The following is a 21,378-nucleotide window of genomic DNA, read 5'->3' as shown; positions in this document are numbered from 1 at the left end:
GTAAATTTGTCAAGTGTTGACTGGTCCCCAGTGATAAAAAGGTTGGGTTAGCCAACTCTACAGGGTTGCCATAAGTGGGCTGCAACTTAATGGCACTTTCCACCACCAGCACCATCATGTCTGATAACTCTGTAGAACACACAGCACTAAAGCGCATAATAAATCCAGTCATGGTAGAAAGATCCCGAAAGCAATGATACAGGAAAAGACAGACCACTTGCCTCCAACGTTATTTTTGTAGGTGTTATAGATTTCTTTTACTCGTCTGTAACGGAAGGCCAGTTTTCTCATCCAGTCCACTCCTCCACGCACACCTGTTGCTAGGCATAAATTAGCACTAGTGGCTGCTGCAGGGAATCCATCAGTTCCGAAGTTATAGGTGCTGATTTAGGTATAAGAAATTTAAAATACATGTATCAACAGAATGCATTAGACCAAGTTAACTCAGTGATACTATAGCAGTTTAGTTGGATTGCAAAGACAGAAAAACAAGCTTGGTTTAGGATTAAATTTTTGAAAAAATACATCACTTTTCAATAGACAGCTGGCAATAAGCTGATATCTGAACAGTTTAGACTTACCTTAAATCTTGGCCATTATCATCTGATGAAACATCGTCAATGTGAACTTGGTCACATTCCTACAGTGAATGAAAATTGTCATTATGTTTACTTTAACCTGTCAGCGGTAATTCAACAAACATTTATATCACTAGGGATTTATTTATTAAGAAAATGTATCAGTACATATATTCTATTACTATATTGCTGTAGTGGAAGAAACATGTTGTTAGGTACTTTTATGAGAAAACAGATTATCACATTTGCAGGGAAAAGCAGTTAAAAACAATTAGTTTGTGTGTTCCTTATATACTCTGGTCCCCTTTCAGATGCCTTTGGATGCCAAGCTACTCAAAAGCTGTTTCAGACAGTGTGTGTGTATAACTAAAACCAGACATTTTGGTAAATGCAACATAATAGAAAAATTAAACCTGATGCTAACCACCAATGAAATTATGACCTCTGATTGCTGTTGAGCCACACACCAACACAGCCTGAGGGCAATCTTTCAGAGTAATGCAGACAAAATCTGTTACTTTTTTCCATTCATTTGAGAGCTGTAAGCTTCTCTCCTTCCCTTTTTACCACCCCCATGCATTCATCTTAATGTATGAAAATTACAAACTAAGAGTTCAGAAGCATTTAAAAACTAGAACAGATTATTTTTTTTTCCTCCTCTAGAAAATTCTCAAATTTTATATGCTTAGATTTATCTCTTTGAAAATTTTCAAAGGAATATGCTGTGTGTATCAATACTGAGCACGGTTATTATTAGTGTTTGATATCTGGTGAGTAACCAGAGGACCTCCAGAATGGCAGTTTAATTAGATTCCAAGGTCAAAAAGCACAATATATTTTAGTTAGTTAAATAATCATCTCTTAATAGGAAGACCATTATTAAAGATGATGCATTTTTAAAAAATGCTAAAACACTGGAGCCACATATTTTCATGTTTCTGGTTACCTCTGAACAAATTTCTTTCTCTCCATGGACTTGTGACGGAGGGAGGGGAGACAGCAGTGGAAAGAAACTCAAAACAGCTGTTCCCTAACAGAATTAAAATTGTGACCCTTAACCCCTGTTCTAAAACATCTATTTTCCAGCCAACCTTCTCCCAGCAAGAAGCTAGCTCCAAGGAGGAAAAGACTTTGACCTCATAACCTTCTCCTGCTCTCCTAAGGTCAACAACCTTAGATAAGGGAGGGGGGGGGAAGGTAAAAAGTCGATGTGGCCTCACATGATGGCTGTGAGTGTAAGTCTTTTGAACACAGATTGCCTTTTGAGATCATGCCACAGAATAGCTGAATACAGCACTGGCACCGAAGTACTGGAAGGGAATGGGGTAAAAAAATTTATTATTATTGTTTGGTGCAAATGTTCCTTGAAGGGTACAGTTATCAGTCCAATAACAGAGTTAAATAAAAATAAATGTGAAAATAACTATTTAAAAATTTTCATGAATAGAATGTTTTTTCCAATGTGAATTACTCCCTGTATTCTTTCTTTTTAAACGTAAACAAGATTTTATATCCAGTTAAATCCAAAATGAAAAGTAAACAAAAGGGAAGAGAAATCACAGAAATTCATTCATTCCCATGGCAAAATTCTGGAAGTCATGCTATTCAATCTTGCTGAACAAACTTTTAACATAAAATAGACAAGCAAAATACATTAGCATGAATGTAATCATTCAAAAGGGAATAAATTAACAATGTAGCATTGTCTGTCTTAACTCACATAGGAACAACTTTAGTACATTTTCAACATACCGAAGTATGAAAGTACATGAGTAATTTTTTCATCTTCTCAGAGCAAAGAAACATCGATGCTGGTAGAGGTTAATTCAGTATTATTAATTAATTTTTACTTTACTTGAATGGGTTAGATGCATAAAGGGATCTTCCCAGATAGAGGGGGGTTGATTTTTGCTGATTCTCCTTGTCTACTCCAGATTTGAATCTCCTCCCTCATTCTATTCTTGTATCTCAATGGAAGCATGTGGGGAGGGATTTGGGGCTGTAGTAGAAGGGGGGACAAGATAGTTGCTCTTTATAGACAGAAATCCTTTCTGCCTATAGAAAATTTCAGTATGATCCAGAATATTGGTTGGTGAATGGCAAGAATCAAATGTTCAAAATCAGAGCAAGTCACGTCCATTACAATCATTAGCTACTCAGGGGAAGAGGAAAACAGAAAATGCTTCCTCTTTTCTGTGAACTCACACTATTACCTTTTGAAAGCAGCCAGCCTGTACCTAGATTATTTCTTCACTTTATTTACTACTATTATTTATTACTATTTTTTTATTTGTTATATGCTGCCACTCCCGGTAGCATCCAGCCCACTGTAACTCAAAAAATGTAAAATAAACTAAAAGAATAATTAACAACCTTAAAAGCTTACTATTACTACTACTACTACACATCAAGTTTTAAAATACAGTTAAGTAAACAGCAATTATCATTTTATATGCTATAACAAGACACTAAGAGTAATGTCTATGGCCACCCATGAATATTGAAGCTGGAACTTGAACCCAGATCTTCTAATCTTTGTTCTAAAACTGCAGTTGCACAGACCTGATTAGAGATGAATGCATTCTCTGAAGTGCAGCCAAGAGCAGCATTCAGCATATCTGAATGGTTCCCACCTTTTGAGTGAAAATGTGTAATTTTCTTTGACACTACTCTAAGTGTTGAGTGAAGAAAATACGAGTGAAGTGGGTGAGAAGAACACTTTTGGGGGCTGATTGTGACGACTAAGGAAGAGAGACAGGAAAACGCTACAGGGGGGAAAATGTGGAGACAGACAGATCATGATGGGAACAATAGAGAAAAAGAAAAGAAGCATCAAGACCAGCTCAGGAGATGAAGGAGAAGACGGCATAATGAAAAAGTAAACAAGAGGAAAAACTTTAGAGACTTCTAATTTAAAAGGCACTGAAAAACACAGAAGGTTTAGAGAAAATTCCTGGTTACTGGAGAAGAAAAGCACTTCTTTAAAGCCTGGGAAAAGATAAATCATTAAACAGCAAATTCAGCTGACAGAATCCAATTATCTTCTAACTGTTAATGAATCTATTCTATCTATTCTTTAAACATCCTGTGTTTGTTTTTGGCTTTGGGGGATTTTTGTTACTAAGCAGAAGGAAGCATTTCAAGCATTGTTAGGTTAGGCATAATTAAGTGTCAACAGGATTATAAGACTTAAGTTTTGAAAACTTTAATTTGTTGAACGGAGACAATTGGGGTTTGATTCAAATGAACTTCAGTGGTGCGACTGACAGCCAACCTTACCTCTCCATCAGTATACTTTTGAAAAGTTCTTTACTGACAATTTTGTATGCTCTCAGACAATCTTGTGTGGGTGTTAAGAGTCATCAAGTCGTAGATGACTTATGGCAACCCAACAGAGCTACAACTGAATATAGAGAACAACTGTTTAGACATATTGCCAGGAGCATTTTTGAGGAATACAGATGCAAATATAATAATGCTACTGGACTCTGATTTTAGTCACACATAATGTGTGTGTAATTCCCCTTATTTATAACAAGTCATAATATTTTAATAACATAAATCTCTTTTTCTGTTTATATTTCTTATCATCAAAATGCATAGTGGCTGCAGAAACACCATTGTTAATAATTGGCAAGCATGCCTCAAAATTATTTATCTGAGCAAAGCCTTTGGAAGGTTCCATCCTGCAATAGCTGATACCTGAGCATAATGTGGCTCCCACCTGGTGAAACGGCCTCCCAATGAAGAAGGCACTCACAATTCTATTGTTCCACAGAATATGGAAAGCAGAACGGTTCAGGAGGGCATTCATATGAAGGGAATAGGGATGTTGTAAAATGGAATTGTTCAGTGGGGCACTTTTTAATAAAAGAAATAGGGCTCTATTGCAATTGTCGATGAAAAAGAATCAATATGACAGTTTCATTTGTATGTTACTGCTTTTATTATAATCTTATATTTTGGAATACATTTTGTTTAGTTGGAACTATGACTTAAGGTTTTTAAATTGATTCCTCCCTGCAATGTGTTTTGCTTTTCAGGAATCAGACATGGGATAATTTTTTTAAAAGTAACAACAGTGCAGCATATTCCAGTATCTTCCCACAAGTGATTACAATCAAAGCCTATAGGACAGCACAATCACTTCTTCAAAAGTAATTCACATAAGCAAATGAATACTGCCTCACTAGAGAAAGTAAAGTTTTGAAAAAGCAAACTAGAAAGATAATAAATCAAACTTCCTTCCTTCACGCACGATCTGCCATCTATAATCTTCCCTTCAAATTAAGCTATAGTACCCACACTGAATTTGATTTTCAAATGGCTTAGGAAATATTTATCAATTCCCACTGGAATTGTTCTGTAGAAGAGACAGAACTATCTGAAGAAGTGAACTGTGATTCATGAAAGCGCACAATGAAATATATTGTTAGTCGTTAAGGTGCCATTATATTTGTATTTTATTTGGCTACAAAAGACCATGACTAATCATTTTTAACCATCAGAGAACTATTATGCAAATTGAAAATAATGCAGTGGCTATTTGATCAGGCCTCTTTACTTGCTAGACAACAAGTTAGAGAGAACAAAGACACCAAACACACACAAAGTGAAGTCAGAGGGCAGGCAAGAATAAGGGAGTTGATTGTGCCTGCAGTTTCTCCTAAAGTGATGAGGAGGTACTAGCAGTTGGCTTGCCCATCAAAGTGAATAAGTGGATGATAAATGGGTGCTTCCATCCTGAAACATTATGGTTAGGGTTGACAGCTTGTGTTTTGGAAATTCCTGGAGATTTGGAGGTGGAGTTTAGGGAGGGCAGGGTTTTGGGGCAAGAAGGTCCACAACGCCATAGAGTCTACCTTCAAAACCAGCTGAGTTTTTCCCCCAAAGGGACTGATCTCTGTCACCTGGAGAGCAACTGTAGTTCTAGGAAATCTTCATGGCCTACTTGGAGGTTTGCAATCCTAACTATAGTGGTGTCTGCTACTGATATGTAGCATATATGTACTTGGCCATGTAGTTCCTTGACAATACTCTTCTATTCATATTTACACACAGCCAATATTTCTTTCACAACATTCCATTCTCTTGCAGCTTAGAGTGAATAAGAGTCAAGTTGGGAAATTATAATGAATAAGCTGCACAGATAAATACATGGAAGTTAGCAACTATTATTTGTAACCAACTAAAATTAAATACCTGTATGGATTTATATTTAGGTATAAGACGAATATCAAGCACTAAACTGCAAATTTACTAACCATGCTAAAGTTCATATGTAACTATTAAAGCAAAGCAGTGTTTACCATCTACATTTTATTTTGTATTTTTGGTCACTTTTCAAGGTGCTCAAGTGCCATGAGAATAAAAAAATATTTTAATGTGTATGTATATATGTATGTATTCTATTTTTATGATGCTCTTCCCCAGAGGCTCAGGGCAGCTTAAAGGATTAAAACAATATAAAATACATAGTAATTAATACATTGTTAAAATACAGCTAACATTTTCATTAAAAACATTTAAATGCACTATAAAGGAAAGTTTAGGGAAATCAAAGGAACAAAGCTTTTGTTAATTCAACAGTTTTTCATAATTTTGCCAAAAACACATCAGCTGTTGTGATGTCATGATTAAATCTAGATGCCTTAGAAATCAAAAGGTAAAACCAAGTCACACCATTCATTCTTTGAGTGAATAGTGCTTATAAATGCTTTGGACAAGGTAGCACTTAATGAAAAGGGACTATATGAATAACATTATAAATATATCCTTTGAGAATGCTAAAGTTCTATAGGCCATGGCTCCAAATGTGCTGATTATAGTTAAAATGCACTTCCATGTTTGCTTAATCTTTCTAATTTACCGTGAGAAAACCAACACCATGCTGTCAACTAATTGTTTCAGTGATTTGCTTTACAAAGTAAAATGAGCGGAGAAAAAAACACTCCTTCAGAACTAGCCCTTTCCCTCAGCCTTTACATCAGGGCGTCCTTTGAGACCTGCTGGATGACGGCCAACTCACAGGAAATGATCAGTAGATTCTCTGTTCCTCTCATATCTGTCACTATGCAATTATCCTCACTGCTTCGTTTTCCCTTACTGAACCCATGGTACAGAAATTTGGTTCAAATACGTGTGAGAACAAGACTTTAAAGCTGCATACACACACACACTGATTCCCTGCAGTTACAAAAATAGAACCACAAGTTTGGAATGTGAATTTTATTTTGTTCCAGAAACAATAAAATTGTTTATACGGAATCATTTCATATATGGTCATAACCTGTTACATGTGACTAAGAACAAACACCAAGAAACTTGAACGATACACCTAATAATCTCTAGCTGAAACACAGCTTGATTTGTATAACTTCTATTAGGTTACATCCTCTTTTGTTATCTTTCCTATTGTCAAAATTAGATTGTAAATTCTTTGGATCAGATACGGCTTATATCAGTCTTTGAAAAGCCACATACAATAGATGTAGTAGAAGAATAACTTTTTTTTGTACCCCAATTTTTACTACCTGAAGGAGTCTCAAAGCAGCTCACAATTGTCTGCTTTTCTTCTCCCCACAACAGACACCCTGTGAGATAGATAAGGCTGAGAGGGTTCTAAGAGAATTGTGATGGGCCCAAGGTCACTTGGTTGAATGCAAAAGAGAGGAGAATCAAACCCAGTTCTCCAGAATAGAGGCCACAGCTCCTAACCACTGTACCAAGCTGGCTCTCCATAGTAGCAATAGTAATAGTAGTCGTACAATTAGATAATTGTTTCAGTGTAATATTTTTATTTAATAATACACTTAATTATAAATCAATTTTATGGCTATTAGTATGAAAACTCTATACTACTAGAGGTTTCCTGCAGATAATTGTGCTAAAAAGAAGGAATGTTCACCTGGGACTTTCTTACTGCATATGCATAAATTGCCTTGTCATGGAAAACAACAAAGGAAAAAGAACCCGTCCCTGGCTTATAACAACAGACAATATTACAATAAAGTGTTTCAAAAATATAGGAATAATTTTTAAATTGTACAGAATAAAGATCTGCAAAATGAGAAACTTGTCTCTTTTCTTTTATTATGAAGATTCCAAACAAAACGATCTCTAGATGTGTCCCATTTTCAAGAAGTAATTTTCTTCAGTGGTTGTCCTATCTGCATTTTTTCAGTATAACTGATACCAAATAAGGATATATAGCCCCTTGATTAGGCAGTTAGATATGTATTTAATATACTGTGGTCTTCAGCTCTGAATCAGCATGGGGATGCTTGCAAAGGCCACATTATAAACCAACTGGTTTAGAAAAGACAGAAATGGCTCCAGATTGTACCTTCAGCTAAAATTTGGTTGACCACATGAAAAAGTTGGCTAGACTTCATATCCCAACCGTAAATATCCGAAAGTCCTAAACCAGCCACCACATACAACATGGTTATGTCTGTTGGCTGTATGTACTCATAGCACTTCAGAGACTAACTGGATTATTGTAACAGGAACTTTCATAGGTGCATGCCACAACTAAGAAGATTCCTCTAAGGAGTTATAGTATGTCTTGCCTCTTGCTAGTTGGCAGAATGTACTAAAGGTAGCTAAGTACAAGGAAGAATAGAGTCTTGGGAGAGGATGAGATCAGTGAGCAAAGAAAAAGAAATCAGCATGAAGAGCTCCTTGAGTACAGTCAGGGAACCACAGCGCATCCCTGTTTACCAAAAACAGTTTGGAAAAGACAAACACTACACTTTTGATTGTTACTAGGCTTGATATCTAATCTTCATCTCTTATTGACTTTAATACGGATTAAGTTTTTAGAAATTAGGATTTTTATATTCAAGAAAACAGTCCAGACGTTTAAAATTGCATTTCCTTTATTTTACAAATATCCAAAGGCTGCCTCTTAGCTGGGGATAATAAAAAGCTTAAATGCTTCTGCAAACTGCCTAACCTATCATCACAAAATTCCTGTTAGCGCACAACATAAATCCATGTGAAAAGAGAGAGACTATGGTTCGCAGGTTCTCAATACTGGCACATAATTGGCAGAACCTGTCATCCCTATCTAGGCTGCACTTTGTGACCTGAACATTTCCTCCACTTTCCCACAATAATTATTCTGTGCAAAAGGTACAGAAAGGTGCATATTACCTGTGGGACAGGCACGAGATATAGAGAACAAAGAGGGCTCTTGAAATCCATTTCATTCCATTTGACAATTTGTGGATTAACAGTCAAGGAATTAAAACTGACCTTGAAGAGTTTCAAAATACTTCCATTTAAAACTATGGAATGGGCCCTTCACAGATTATATTCACACAAATTACTACAGCAATACTTGTCAAGTAAAAGTTAATGCAGGGCCCCGGAAATCAGAGTGTATGAAAAAACTGCCCTTTTCTTTATGAAAGGTCGAGATTTTTCTCAGCAAACTGCACACAGAGGTACATCTCCTATAGGCACATTGTTTGGTTCAGGTTCTTTTCTCAGATACCATTCTTTACAAAATGTTGTGAATTACATACATAAATATTATCCATGCTTCTTAATTTTTAATATAAAAATATTATTGATATTAGCCACCAAAACATGAAAATTACATGCAAAATGCAATTTCAGCATATATTACAAGCACAATAGCCTATAATAACCTTTCCCGTTTAAGTTCAAAACTTCCTCCTCAGACCAAACAGTGAAGATAAATGTATACCAGTAAGGGAGACATCCCATGAAGCTACTGGCTGCACCCTCTCTCAGCCTAAGTCTCATCACAATGAGAGTTATAAGGAAAAAAGAGGAAATAACTATGGATACTACCATAAAAAAACAAGAATGTAATGAAAATGGATAAATTCTAACTTTGTATTTAACTTCTTATAGGTAATAAACATTAAATAGGATTACTTTATCATCCATATCCACGGTTCCTCGATATATTTGTGAAACAGCCTGGAGGGTGTAACGTGTCCGGCTGTCCGGCTGAGTTGGAATAGGACCCACCAGGGTGCGGCCAGCAACACTGGCTGCACCCTGATTGGCCCTACCCTTACAGTTCCCTCCCTCCCTCTCTGGATGCTAGCCACGTTCCTCTCAGCCGTGCCAGAGACAGTGAGAGACACACAGAGCCCTGCCAGACTGAACACAAGCCCTCATTACCTGCTGCGGGGCACACCGAGAGACATGCAGCAAGAGAGAGACAGAGAAAGAGAGATCTACACCTCCCGGTGCCCCCTGGGTCCTAGTGCCCAGTCCATTCATGCTTGCAATGGGCTTTCTTGCTAGTTTATTACAATACAAACATAGCTGGCATATTAAAAGTAAACATAATTCACAGAAATTTGTGCATGGATTTAAACTGTTCTTTAAATGCGCATGCACAGCCCTGCTTCCCTCTCCCCCCCTCCCACAGTAAGAAGCTTGCTGGGCTGCAAGCTTGCGGCCTGGTAAGTTTCTTACTGCGGGGGGGGCGGAGAGAGGGAGCCGCGGCCCAGTGCCAGGGCCTTTGCGGCCCGGCACCGGGCCACGCTCCGGTGGTTGGGGACCACCGCTATAGAATATACCTTTCAGAACAGCCATTTTCCTCTGTCATCTGGAGATCAGCTGAAATTCTGGGAAATCTTCAGCCAGACCTGGAGGTTGGCAACCTAATTAATCTAGGTGGGTCAGAGACATGAGCTCTTGAACTAGAACCAAAGGACTACACAGATTTTTAGATTGTGTGATTTTCAAATAAGCACTACTTTGTCCAAAGAAATATGGATATTCAAGTAGTTATTTCAAAAACAGGTTAATGGTCTTTGATTTTTAACATAATTTAAATTTAGTCCTTTACAATTTTAAATTCAGTCCTTTACAATGAGTGGCTTGTTATTTGACAATCAGTGATGTGTCTTTGGCTCTTGCCAATGAACTCTATAGGTTCTATTACCTTTTATTCGGATCTGATAGTCCTGCTGAGTCAATCTTGCACAAAATAATTTCTCATACTGACATCAAATATACTCTTGCTGTGAAGAACTACATTTCAATAAAATAGTTTTTATTGCAAGATTACAGGCTAATATTAGGAAAAATAGTGTGCTCAGGAAATCTTTTATTCTTTTGCAACTTTCTTGAAGCTTTCAAATTGATAAACATAATTTATTACATTTGTATTCTCAGAATAACTTTAATGCTTTCTGAAGAGTTTACAATTCAGTATTCCCCAATTATAGCATAAAAGTTATTCTGAGAATACAAATGTAATGAATTATGTTTATCAATTTGAAAGCTTCAAGAAAGTTGCAAAAAGTGGTAGCTAGTAACTATAATCTTGAAATTTAACTCATTAATTTTTATGCTATACATTTATTCAGTGCATTTGCATCTTGCTCTTCCCTTCAGGGAGTTCTATTCTGTTTTGTTTGAAGTAGGAAAGAAAGAAAATGCACCACTGAGCTTTCAAGATCTGAAGAGATTCCAACCAGAGTTTCCTCATACCTTTTAAAAGGTATTGAATCTTCCCCAGATAAAAGATAAAGGTATCCCCTGTTCAAGCACCGACCCTTGGGATGACGCCCTCCAGCGTTTTCTTGGCAGACTCAATACGGGTGGTTTGCCAGTGCCTTCCCCAGTCATTACCGTTTACCCCCCAGCAAGCTGGGTACTCATTTTACCAATCTCCCGATCGAACTCCCCAGCCTCATGGGCAGAGCTTTCAGACTGCATATCTGCTGCCTTACCACTCTGCGCCACAAGAGGCTTCCCAGATAGGTTTAACAAAAAGAAAAGTGACTCTTAGAGTGATGTCAAGCATGGACATTTTCAGAAAGATCGAACAACATGATCCAGGAAATCATGTGATCAACATACCCACCTTAGGCAAATAGTTTCTACCACAGTTCCCTATGACTTCCAAAAGGCCCATGACAGATTTTGTGAGCCCTGTGGATAAAGTGTCATGATGCACCAGGAGCTGCAATTAGGAAGGGAAATCAGGCAAAATTGCCTATCTCTCTTACTCTACCAACTTCTGTCAGTGAGTATAAGGGCAATTTTGCCAAGTTCCTACTCCTCACTGCATCCTCCATGTTTAAACCATTTTGGTTATGAGACACCCCTCAATCCTCAGCATGAACTTTTGTGGAAGTAGCTGGAGAGGAGAAACAGTGAAGAGTTCCTGAGATTGACAGAGCTTTATAAAATCATGCATGGGATGGATAAAGTGAATAGAGAGAACTAAAATGAAATTGATGGGCAATAAATTCAGCACAGATAAAGAAAATAACTTTTTACTGAACAAGTAGTTAAAGTATGGATTCATCACGAGTAGATTCCACAAGCATGGGACACAAACATTAGGCAGATTCATGGTATGTCCACCAGTGGTCACCAGATATGGTGATTGAAGGGAACCTCCATACACAGAGACAGATAACTTCTGAATACCAGTGCTAAGAAGCAGACTATTTGTTTCCCCTCCAGGTTAACTGCTGAACAAGATAGACTACTGGTCTGATCCAGCAAGGCTTTTCTTATACTACAATCTATAGCACTACTTCTAACTGCATGTGAGTTCCACAGTAGGTGGGGCCATGGCTTTGTCATGGACATCTGTTTGATATGCCAAAGATTCCAGATTCACCCCCAACATTTCCAATAAAAAGGACCAGGAAGGAGGTGATGTGTAATACCTTTGTCTTAGGACCTGGAGAGCCACTGCAACAGTGAGTAGACCATACTGACCTTGATAGATGAATGGTCAGATTTAATATAAGTCAGCTCCGCTTGTCAGTCCAGGGCTTTGGGGCTAATCCAGGAGTTTTGATCCCGGACTCATCCCACCCCAACCCTGTTTTATTAAGCGGGACAGATATTCTTTACAGAAAATAAATCATTGCTAATATATCCTTTGAGCTAAAACAATAAAACAATTTACAGAAAAGTAAGATGAATAAATAAAAGACCATCTCTGGCATTAGATCTCCACTGAAACAATAAGAATTATTTTTCAAGTAAACATAGTTGTGAATATGCAGGTTTATGAAACTGCCATATTACTTGGTTCATCGGAACTTAAGCTAAACAGGAGCATCATGCTGCATTTGCATGTGCCCTGCAGCATCTCATGTATTTAAATAGAAAAGAATAATAAAAATGTATTAAAAGGAACTTTTGGACAAATAGAAATTGGGTAAGAAATCAAAAGGAAAATTTAGAACGATCAAGGTACTTGAGTTTAGCTAGGAAGCCATAGCTGTCAAGTGACTACCGTATTTGCCGGCGTATAAGACAACTTTTCCCCCTGGGAAAACATGCCTCCAAGTGGGGGGGGGGTCGTCCTATACGCTGGGTGCACTTCAGTTGGGATAGATATAGCTGCCCATGGCCTCCCAATGCTCGCCCGGTGCCCATAGTGTAAGGTGACCAGAATCCCCCCGACTGGACTGAGCAACTCTGCTGCTGTCTTGTGAATTCCTCCCGGCTCGGAACTTGCTGGGTCCGCTAAACTTGTGCCTGCGTGCACGCCCCACCTCGCCATGGCAGCGATGGGCCCTCTCTCCCATATATGACTCTGAAGTGGGAGGGGGAGAGAGAGAGCTCCCAAAGGGCTGGGCGGGTGAGCGAGTGGCAAAGGAGTGGAGAAGGAGGATGTTGGGGGGGGGGTGCCAGCCTCTGCTCCCCCTCTCTTTAGCGGTTTCTAATGTTTTGAAGCCGCCCCCATTCAGGAAGAGACCAAACGCGGTCAGCCTGGTTCTAGGGCCTGAAAGCTTGGTGCGCAGGGAACGCTACTCCTTGCTTGCTTGCTCGCTCCCTCTTTGTTTGCAGTTAAATAAGCAGAGGAAGCTGTTTTAGTTCAATGCATAGAAGCGCCGCCAAAAGCAGCCTCAACTTGCAAGAAAGAGAGAGAGAGAGAGAGAGAGAGAGAGAGAGAGAGAGAGAGAGAGAGAGAGAGAGAGAGAGAGAGAGAGAGAGAGAGAGAGAGAGAGAGAGAGAGAGAGAGAGAGTTACCCCTGTCCTCTCACCTTTTTGGGGGGAAGGGATCACTAATCCGAGCATACTTTCTTGCTTTCTTTTCTTTTTTTATGTCTCTCTCTCTCTCTCTCTCTCTCTTTCTCTCTCCCCCCCTTCTGATGCTCTTTTACGTTTTATTTGGTGTGTGGAAGGTGTGCGGAAGAGGGGGTAGTCTTATATGTCGAGTATATAACAAACTCTATATTTTGAGTGGAAATGTTGGGGGGTCGACTTATACACCCAGTCATCTTATACGCCGGCAAATACGGTACATGTTTGTCTGCTCTGTTACAAAGTTATATTACTTGATGATTTTGATTTTTTCCTCTTGAAAATTAGATAATGGCTAAATTGCCAAGACAAAATGATGCACTGCAGTAAATGTACTGTTAAAAAGCAAAGAAGAGGCTGTTTGGGCTCAGAATGAAATGTGAGTTGTGGGGGATGTGAGTGGGCTCTCCCAAGTTTTCACACTGGGGAGGGGGATGTGTGATGGCTCCCCCCAGGTTTTCACACTGGAGAGTTATTTTCTTGTGGTTCTTTCTTGCTGCTCTAGATATGTAAAATGCACAAATGGGAAGCAGCAAAAATGGGAAAACTTCCGCACTATACTGTTTTAGTGTGGGAAATGGTTGGGGGAGAGGAGGCAGGAACCCTTACTCTCCCTTTGGTGGTATTTCAAGCTCATACATGTTCTGCTTTATGTTTTAATGCCTATTCACCACAGCTGCTGTGTAGTTGTGGGGAATACATTTTGGGTTCAGGAAATTTGGGACACTGTGGACTCTTTAAAAAGGCTACCATCTACTTTAGGGTAGGGTAAGACATTATTCTAGAGGCATAAGCATATTAGAAGATAAAAATTAGATGAAAAATTCTTCATATAAGTTTTTTGCACTGTCTGTGACTGAAGATGAATGCACCAGGCAGGGTTTTTTTTTATCCTAATTTTAGCCTTCTGTACTTCTCAGGCAAGTACAAGTATAAAGATCCTTCATGTTAAAAAACGAAGTTTTAAACATGGCAGGAGGGGAACACCAGAGAAGAAAACTGAAGGAAGCATTGTTGGGTAAGAAGAAATAGTTGCAAGTAGAATTTATGTATTCCATATTGACCAGAAGTCACTGATGCGGGCAAAGAGTTCCTCCGCAGAAGCCAACATGGATGTATATGGATAGGTACCAGTCTTTTGCAATACAGTTGACAATCCAGAAGGTCAGATATATTGTATTGCTAATCCATACATAATTCAGTGCTTTCAGGCGGCCTAGGAAGCTGATGTTGAAAACATCACAGCAGCCACAGGTTTTATTCATTGCAGCAGAGTGCACTCTGAACTTTAAATGGTGATAAGAAATGTATATCTCTGACTTTACTACATATATGCTTTGGAGTAGTACAATGGGTTGTGAGGGTGGGAAGAATGTGAAGGGAAGGAGGAGACCAGAATTCATTACTGTGTTGCACCAAGGAGGATTTATCCCTTTCATTTATCCCATGGATAGTTAAATCAAAACTGCCTCAAAGCTTTCCTTATAATGCAGTGAACAGTGAAAACAAGCCTACTTAAGAGGTTTGAGAGGCTCAAATATCTTCCATACCATTGTTTTTCATTTTTTCATACATCTACACTTCCTGGTTCTGTCTGAGACCAGATGTGCCAAAATACTCTAATAAAGAGGGTTGTCATAACCCAGCAAGAAGCAGGAAACTCAGGTAATCTGGTGAACAGGAGATGTTTTCAAGTCTAAAACATCTGCTCACACTTTTCATTATCACTGCATACTTTTTAAAAACTGTCATATTGCATTTTCAGGTATTTTTGATTAGTTGTCTGGGAATATTCTCTCCCCCTTCCTTCAGTTTATTAGGTATAGCAATTTGTGTGCATTTTCCAGAAAGAAAAAAAAATATTTTGTTAATTTTCACTACCTACTAGGTGCTGCAAATTAAAAATGATTACTGTTTTATAAAGAATGCATTCCCCTCTGTTTTGAAACAGTAATGGACAGACTTTCTTCTGAGCTAATTCAGCAAGCTCATTACTATGTAGCTGAAATGAGTTATTTATTCCCAACAATTACCTAGACCAGAGGTAGTCAACCTGTGGTCCTCCAGATGTCCATGGACTACAATCCCCATGAGCCCCTGCCAGAGTTTGCTGGCAGAGGCTCATGGGAATTTTAGTCCATGAACATCTGGAAGACCACAGGTTGATTACCCCTGACCTAGACTATTTCATTTCCACCCTTTTTTTGGGGAGGGGGGCAACAATGGATGTCAAAGAGTGACAATAATGTGAAATAATTTACTGAAGACTAAACTCAATATATGATGAAAATAAGGAATAATATTGCAGTGTTACATTGCTTCCCTTTCTCATTATAATACAGTAAGTGATCACAGTATTTATTTACTACTTCTACTAGCAGAAGTTAGCAATGTGGACTTGGCAGGGAACTCCACTAGCCATCTTTCATTATTTCTTATGGAGAGCTCCCCTCCCCCATGGAAAACCTGAGCCCTTTCTCCCTAGGAATGCCATTGAAGCTATTAAGTCCAACCAAAGTACATATGAGAATCTAAAACTAGAGAATCTAAAACTATAGAACACAGTTTGAATCCAGTGGCAGCTTTAAGACCAATAAAGTTTTATTCAAGCTATAAGCAGTATCTGAAGAAGTGTCCATGCACATGGAAGCTCATACCTTGAATTAAAAAGCTATTAACCCAGAGAACTACTTTGGACACATTCAGTGGGACTCTTGCACTGCATCCTAAGCTACTTCTGAAATTTCTGAAAAGTCAATAGTCTATGTGGATTGAGAAGTTACTAGATGTGAAATACAACTCCAAAACCCTGCTTCACAAGCTGAATTAATCATACCACTACTCTGGAACATGGCCAGTGTTCAGTCACAATTACTAAACTTATGGTAAATTCCCTTTCAGTAGTTGCTGCATGCCATTATAAGTTCTTATATATCTCCTTGTGAATGTTTATGGTTGAGAAAAACAAATGAAAATACTAGAAACTGACATAGGAACAATATGATACTACTTTCAACCTTTGAATAAAATTAAACACAACCAGAAAACAGATACAACCTTGAAAAATAAGCACTTATATGCAATCCAATGCACAGCATTCACTAATTACTCTATTTGTACTAAACAATACATGCCTTTAACATTAAATTGTCTTATTAAAAACACTTGTCAATATATAACATTTTGTAGTTTATATGTAAAAGAAAGAAATATTTCACTGAGGGATGGAAGAAAAAATAAAGCACATTTAAATAATTTTATTACATTCTTAAGTTGCCAATTCATCTGTGAGTAGTTTCTTCACAGATGAAAAGAAATCAAAATATAGGACAGATGTTTGAGAAACCACATTTAAGGTTCGTCACACACTAGCATTTTTCAAATGATATTGGCTCATCTATTAAATAAGGTGTATTTTGCTTGATTTTTGAGAAAAGGAAACATCAGGAAATATTTAAAGGCCAATTGCTGCCAATTAACTTTGATCAGCAAAAGAATCTTTTGGATTCTTTTGCCTGTCTGGAATAACATACATTTATAAATTCTAACAAAACAACAATGTGATGATTAATGCCTGTTGGCAGTGTTGCCACAAGCTTGTTTAATGGTTGGATTTTAAATAAACAGCTGCCTTTATTATGATGGGAGCAAAGCTTGACTGTTTTCATATTTTTTAAAAATGAAAATATCAACAGAAATCACTTTTCTCTTTATAAGATGAAACAGACAGGCACTTTACTGAAAGCTGCCCTCAGTAATCCAGAAAAAAAAAGTTAAAAGATGAATTCACAAAAGCACTACCACAAAAAGATTGGGGAAAAGGCCCAACTCATTTTTCAGCTTATGTGGAAACTGTTTTAACAAGATGTGATCCCCCTGATCATGAAATCAAGTGGTTCCTGTAAAGACCATTCCCTGCAAAAACCACCTTGCTTGCATCAGTGAGCTACAAAGGAAAATAAATGATCAACTGTAAATGTGCTAAATGGCCACACGTCTTAACACCACACCACACCACATGATATGCATGACTCACAAAGAAACCCTTATGCATAACAAGCAGAAGTAGAAGGCAGTAATAAACTGAGACTGACAGCCTATGCAACATTAATGATTTCCCCTGGATTCAGAGGTAACGGCTTCCTCACCATGAGATATAATGGAGAACACTAATGATCACTAAGAAGCCAACATTTAATATGCAACAGCCGGCACAAACTATCACATTGTAATATGTATAGCTGGCACGCGCACTGAATAATTATGTCCGGTTATTAAAAGCACTAAAATATGAGAGTAACAAATGATAATTGAAATTTGTATAACTGTATATATTCAGTGAGTACAGCAAGCATATTCAAACAGTTTTGACAATTTAAATTATTTCATGAAATCAATATTAAATACATTCTGTATTTTTCTGCTAAAAGGATCATTACTTACTTCTAAATCATTAAAGAATAAATGTGTATCTGCCAGGTTGAAAATCATCTCCTCCATTCTCAATCCAAGTGAAACAGAAGTAGGAGGATCCTCAAAAAGAAACAAAATGTATGGTCAGGGAAGTATAAGCCGGAAAGGAAAACATCTACACTGAAAAACAAAATGTTCCCCTCCAACGTGAGTAAATATTTGAATAAAACCAAAATGTATAAATTGTACAGTATCTTTCTTAGTATACTACCTGCAGATGTAAAACAGTACAACACTATGTGAGCTGATATTGCTTGACTAACTTCCTACACCAAGAAACTTCACTTCAGTGGACATTTGGACAGATGGAATATGGGGAGCCAACACCATATTTCTGAAACTCACCTCAAACTGTGAAAACTTCCAACATGAAAGAAAGACATTACAGTGGGATTGGGGTGGATAGGAGCTAACAAAACAGCTTAGTTCAACATTTTTTAAACTTGTGAGATGTCTTGTGAAATGTTCATAATTGGAAATGAGGATGAAAAGCACCCATAGTAGAATCCATTATGAACCATTGTTTCCTGACAAACAACAGTAGATTCTGGCTCTAGGTAGTGTGTTTGTGTAGATGTGTGCACTCCTCTCTGTAGAACTGCAGCAGGATAAGAGACTCTCAGAATATTGGAGCACAGTTGGGAAAATAAATGGATTTAACACAGAACTCTGTGTATAGATCTAGTATATTCAAAAACTAATGTGCTCTATGGTCAGATACACAAACTACTGGCTGTGGTAGATTCCAAGGGAGATATGACTCTTGAAAACTCATACCGGAAAACTTTGTTGGTCTCTAAGGTGATGATTGGACTTGAATATTGCAGTTCTGCTGCAGATCAACATGGTTACCTTCTTATATCAGCTCTATTCTTGATTCCAAAATTAGTATCCTCCCATACACAGAATAAGGCTGTAGCTTCTTATTAATATGCAACACACTTTAATCACTCTGCAGAAATTACTTTAATAAATATGGAATGTGTTCAGTGTATTGGGTTTAATATTATTTTTATATGTTTTAACCAACAAACTGCAACAAAATGCTAAAATATTATTGTAACATTTATATATAATTTAAAATGTCTTTTCGAGGTCATGAACACAAATAACAACTTCTACTACGACTTTATTTTTATAGCCTGTCTTTCCTGGTTGATGCAGGGTGGGTAACAGCAAGATATATAAATACAAAATAATATAATTTACACTAGGGGCCAAGCCTGTTGCATTCAGGAATTGGGGGTGGGGATGGAAGAACTCTGTGGATGGCCTCTCCCTCCCCCCAGGACCTAGAAAGGCTGCAGGCCCCTGGGAAGGGAACTCACTGTCAGTGGCAGCTCTCATGCAGCAGGGATTGGCAGCTTCTGAGACTCAGAGGGTAGTGGAAGGAGGAGAGGGTGGTCAGAGGTGGGGGACAGAAGGCAATTGGCTGGCTGCTAGACAGACAGGCAAGCTGGTTGGAAGAAGAGGCACTCAGGGGCGGGACAGCTGCCCTGAGTAGGTGAATGGCACTTAAGCCATGAGACACGCTCCTCCTCCAAGGCCTTACCAGAAATATTTTATGTGGAACAGATAAGTTAAAACAATTAATTTATAAATTTATATTATATTATATTAAAAACTGCCTTCTTAAAATCTTTACTGGAGTTAATTTATACTGGGCAGTCTAGTATTTTGTGGGTAGGGAGGCAAATAGATGAGATAAAACTAATGAACTATATTTCATTGTAATTTGTATTACGCAAATTGCATGAAAAGCAGTCTTTTCCCTTCCCATATTAGGCTCATTTGTTATAGCCACTACTAGACGCACATGAGCAAGACAGCTGAAGTAAACCAATAGTAATCTAGAGTTTTATAAAAGGTAAAGGTATCCCCTGTGCAAGCACTGGGTCATGTCTGACCTTGGGGTGACGCCCTCTAGCGTTTTCATGGCAGACTCAATACGGGGTGGTTTGCCAGTGCCTTCCCCAGTCATTACTGTTTACCCCCCAGCAAGTCGGGTATTCATTTTACCGACTTCGGAAGGATGGAAGGCTGAATCAACCTTGAGCCGGCTGCTGGGATTGAACTCCCAGCCTCATGGGCATGTCTGCTGCCTTGCCACTCTGCGCAACAAGAGGCTCACAAGAGTTTTATTACAATTTTTTAAATCTGTAATTATACCTATTAATTTTTAATACTTTTTTTCACTCTGTTTTTACAAAATGTTTTTCATTTTTCTTGCACATTGTATATTGCCAAATATTTCATCTGGCCACAGCGCTGTATTATATAAACTAACTAACTACTAGAAACTGAACACTATAGCAATAAATACTATTTCCCAATTTTGCTCCTATTGGGTTCTGTTCAGAGAACTTTCAAGATCTTTTGTCTTCCTTAATATTTGGCTGTCTTCCACGAAATACATAGCATGGCCACAGATGATAACAATAATTTGCACGTACACATAAAATTAAAATCTGATGTGACAAAATTAATTAACAGATGTTAAGAATTAACATTATAATTAATTAATTAATTAATTTGCTGCCACTCCTGGACAAAGCCAGCTTGTGGTAGTTTACAATGAAACCTCCATAAACCAACAATAAAATATAGTTATAAAAGCTCCTGTCACAGCATAATTCCTTTTAATTCCTCCCTCCCAGCCCACCACTAATTAAGAGAAAAAAGAAAACTTGCAATTCAGGAATACTTCACACATTACATTTCTTTTCCTGCACAGAAATAATCTCAACACAGAAAAACATACACAAAATATTCTATACAAAGCAACCATAATTATAAATCAATCCTTTTTTACAAAGGTAATTGATGATATTTTCAAAGTGAGTTTTCATTTAATTCCTTTGTTTCTAGCAAATAGTGAAACTCAGTGATAACTAAGGACATGATTTAAGGCTAGGACATCCTGCAGAAAAGTCAGCTCAAAAAAACTGGATCTTTTAATTGGAAGAAGCACATACAGGTGGGATAGATGGAAGTGACAACCAACAGACTGAGGAAACCATCCTATACAACAGGTTGCAAGCCTGAGAATATCTAGTTGAGCAATTTACCTGACAGATATACAAGATCCTGAATCTTTTGACGGTAGTGGGGCTGCCAGCAAGAGTATTCCATTGAAATATTAGCCAGTATTGCAGTATTAAAAGCTAATGAACCTAGAACTCTGTTCTAGGTTCCACTGAAACCCTACTACATCCTTTCCCTGACCTCTCTCAATACACTTTGGCCATAACTCATATATACTAGGTTATAGCTAGTT

The 21,378-nt window shown here is 37.9% G+C and overlaps 1 protein-coding gene across 12 annotated transcripts in view; it reads right to left on the bottom strand.

The window, feature by feature from the left end:
- EYA1 (EYA transcriptional coactivator and phosphatase 1) overlaps window positions 1–21,378 on the bottom strand; it is a 111,698-nt gene that overhangs the window by 15,935 nt on the left and 74,385 nt on the right. For 9 of the 12 annotated variants that reach the window (XM_077352166.1, XM_077352167.1, XM_077352163.1 and 6 more), the window contains 3 exons: window positions 18,072–18,161; window positions 582–640; window positions 222–382 (listed from right to left, as the gene is read on the bottom strand). In XM_077352166.1, coding sequence (XP_077208281.1) covers window positions 222–382; window positions 582–640; window positions 18,072–18,161 — 310 coding nt within the window. The remainder of the gene's footprint in view (window positions 1–221; window positions 383–581; window positions 641–18,071; window positions 18,162–21,378) is intronic. The other 3 variants (XM_077352173.1, XM_077352174.1, XM_077352175.1) reach the window with 1 other exon arrangement.

This window comes from Paroedura picta, chromosome 9, assembly GCF_049243985.1.
Source record: "Paroedura picta isolate Pp20150507F chromosome 9, Ppicta_v3.0, whole genome shotgun sequence".
In the NCBI taxonomy this organism is placed as follows: Eukaryota; Metazoa; Chordata; class Lepidosauria; order Squamata; family Gekkonidae; genus Paroedura; species Paroedura picta.
This window is presented reverse-complemented; position numbering and strand designations above follow the sequence as displayed.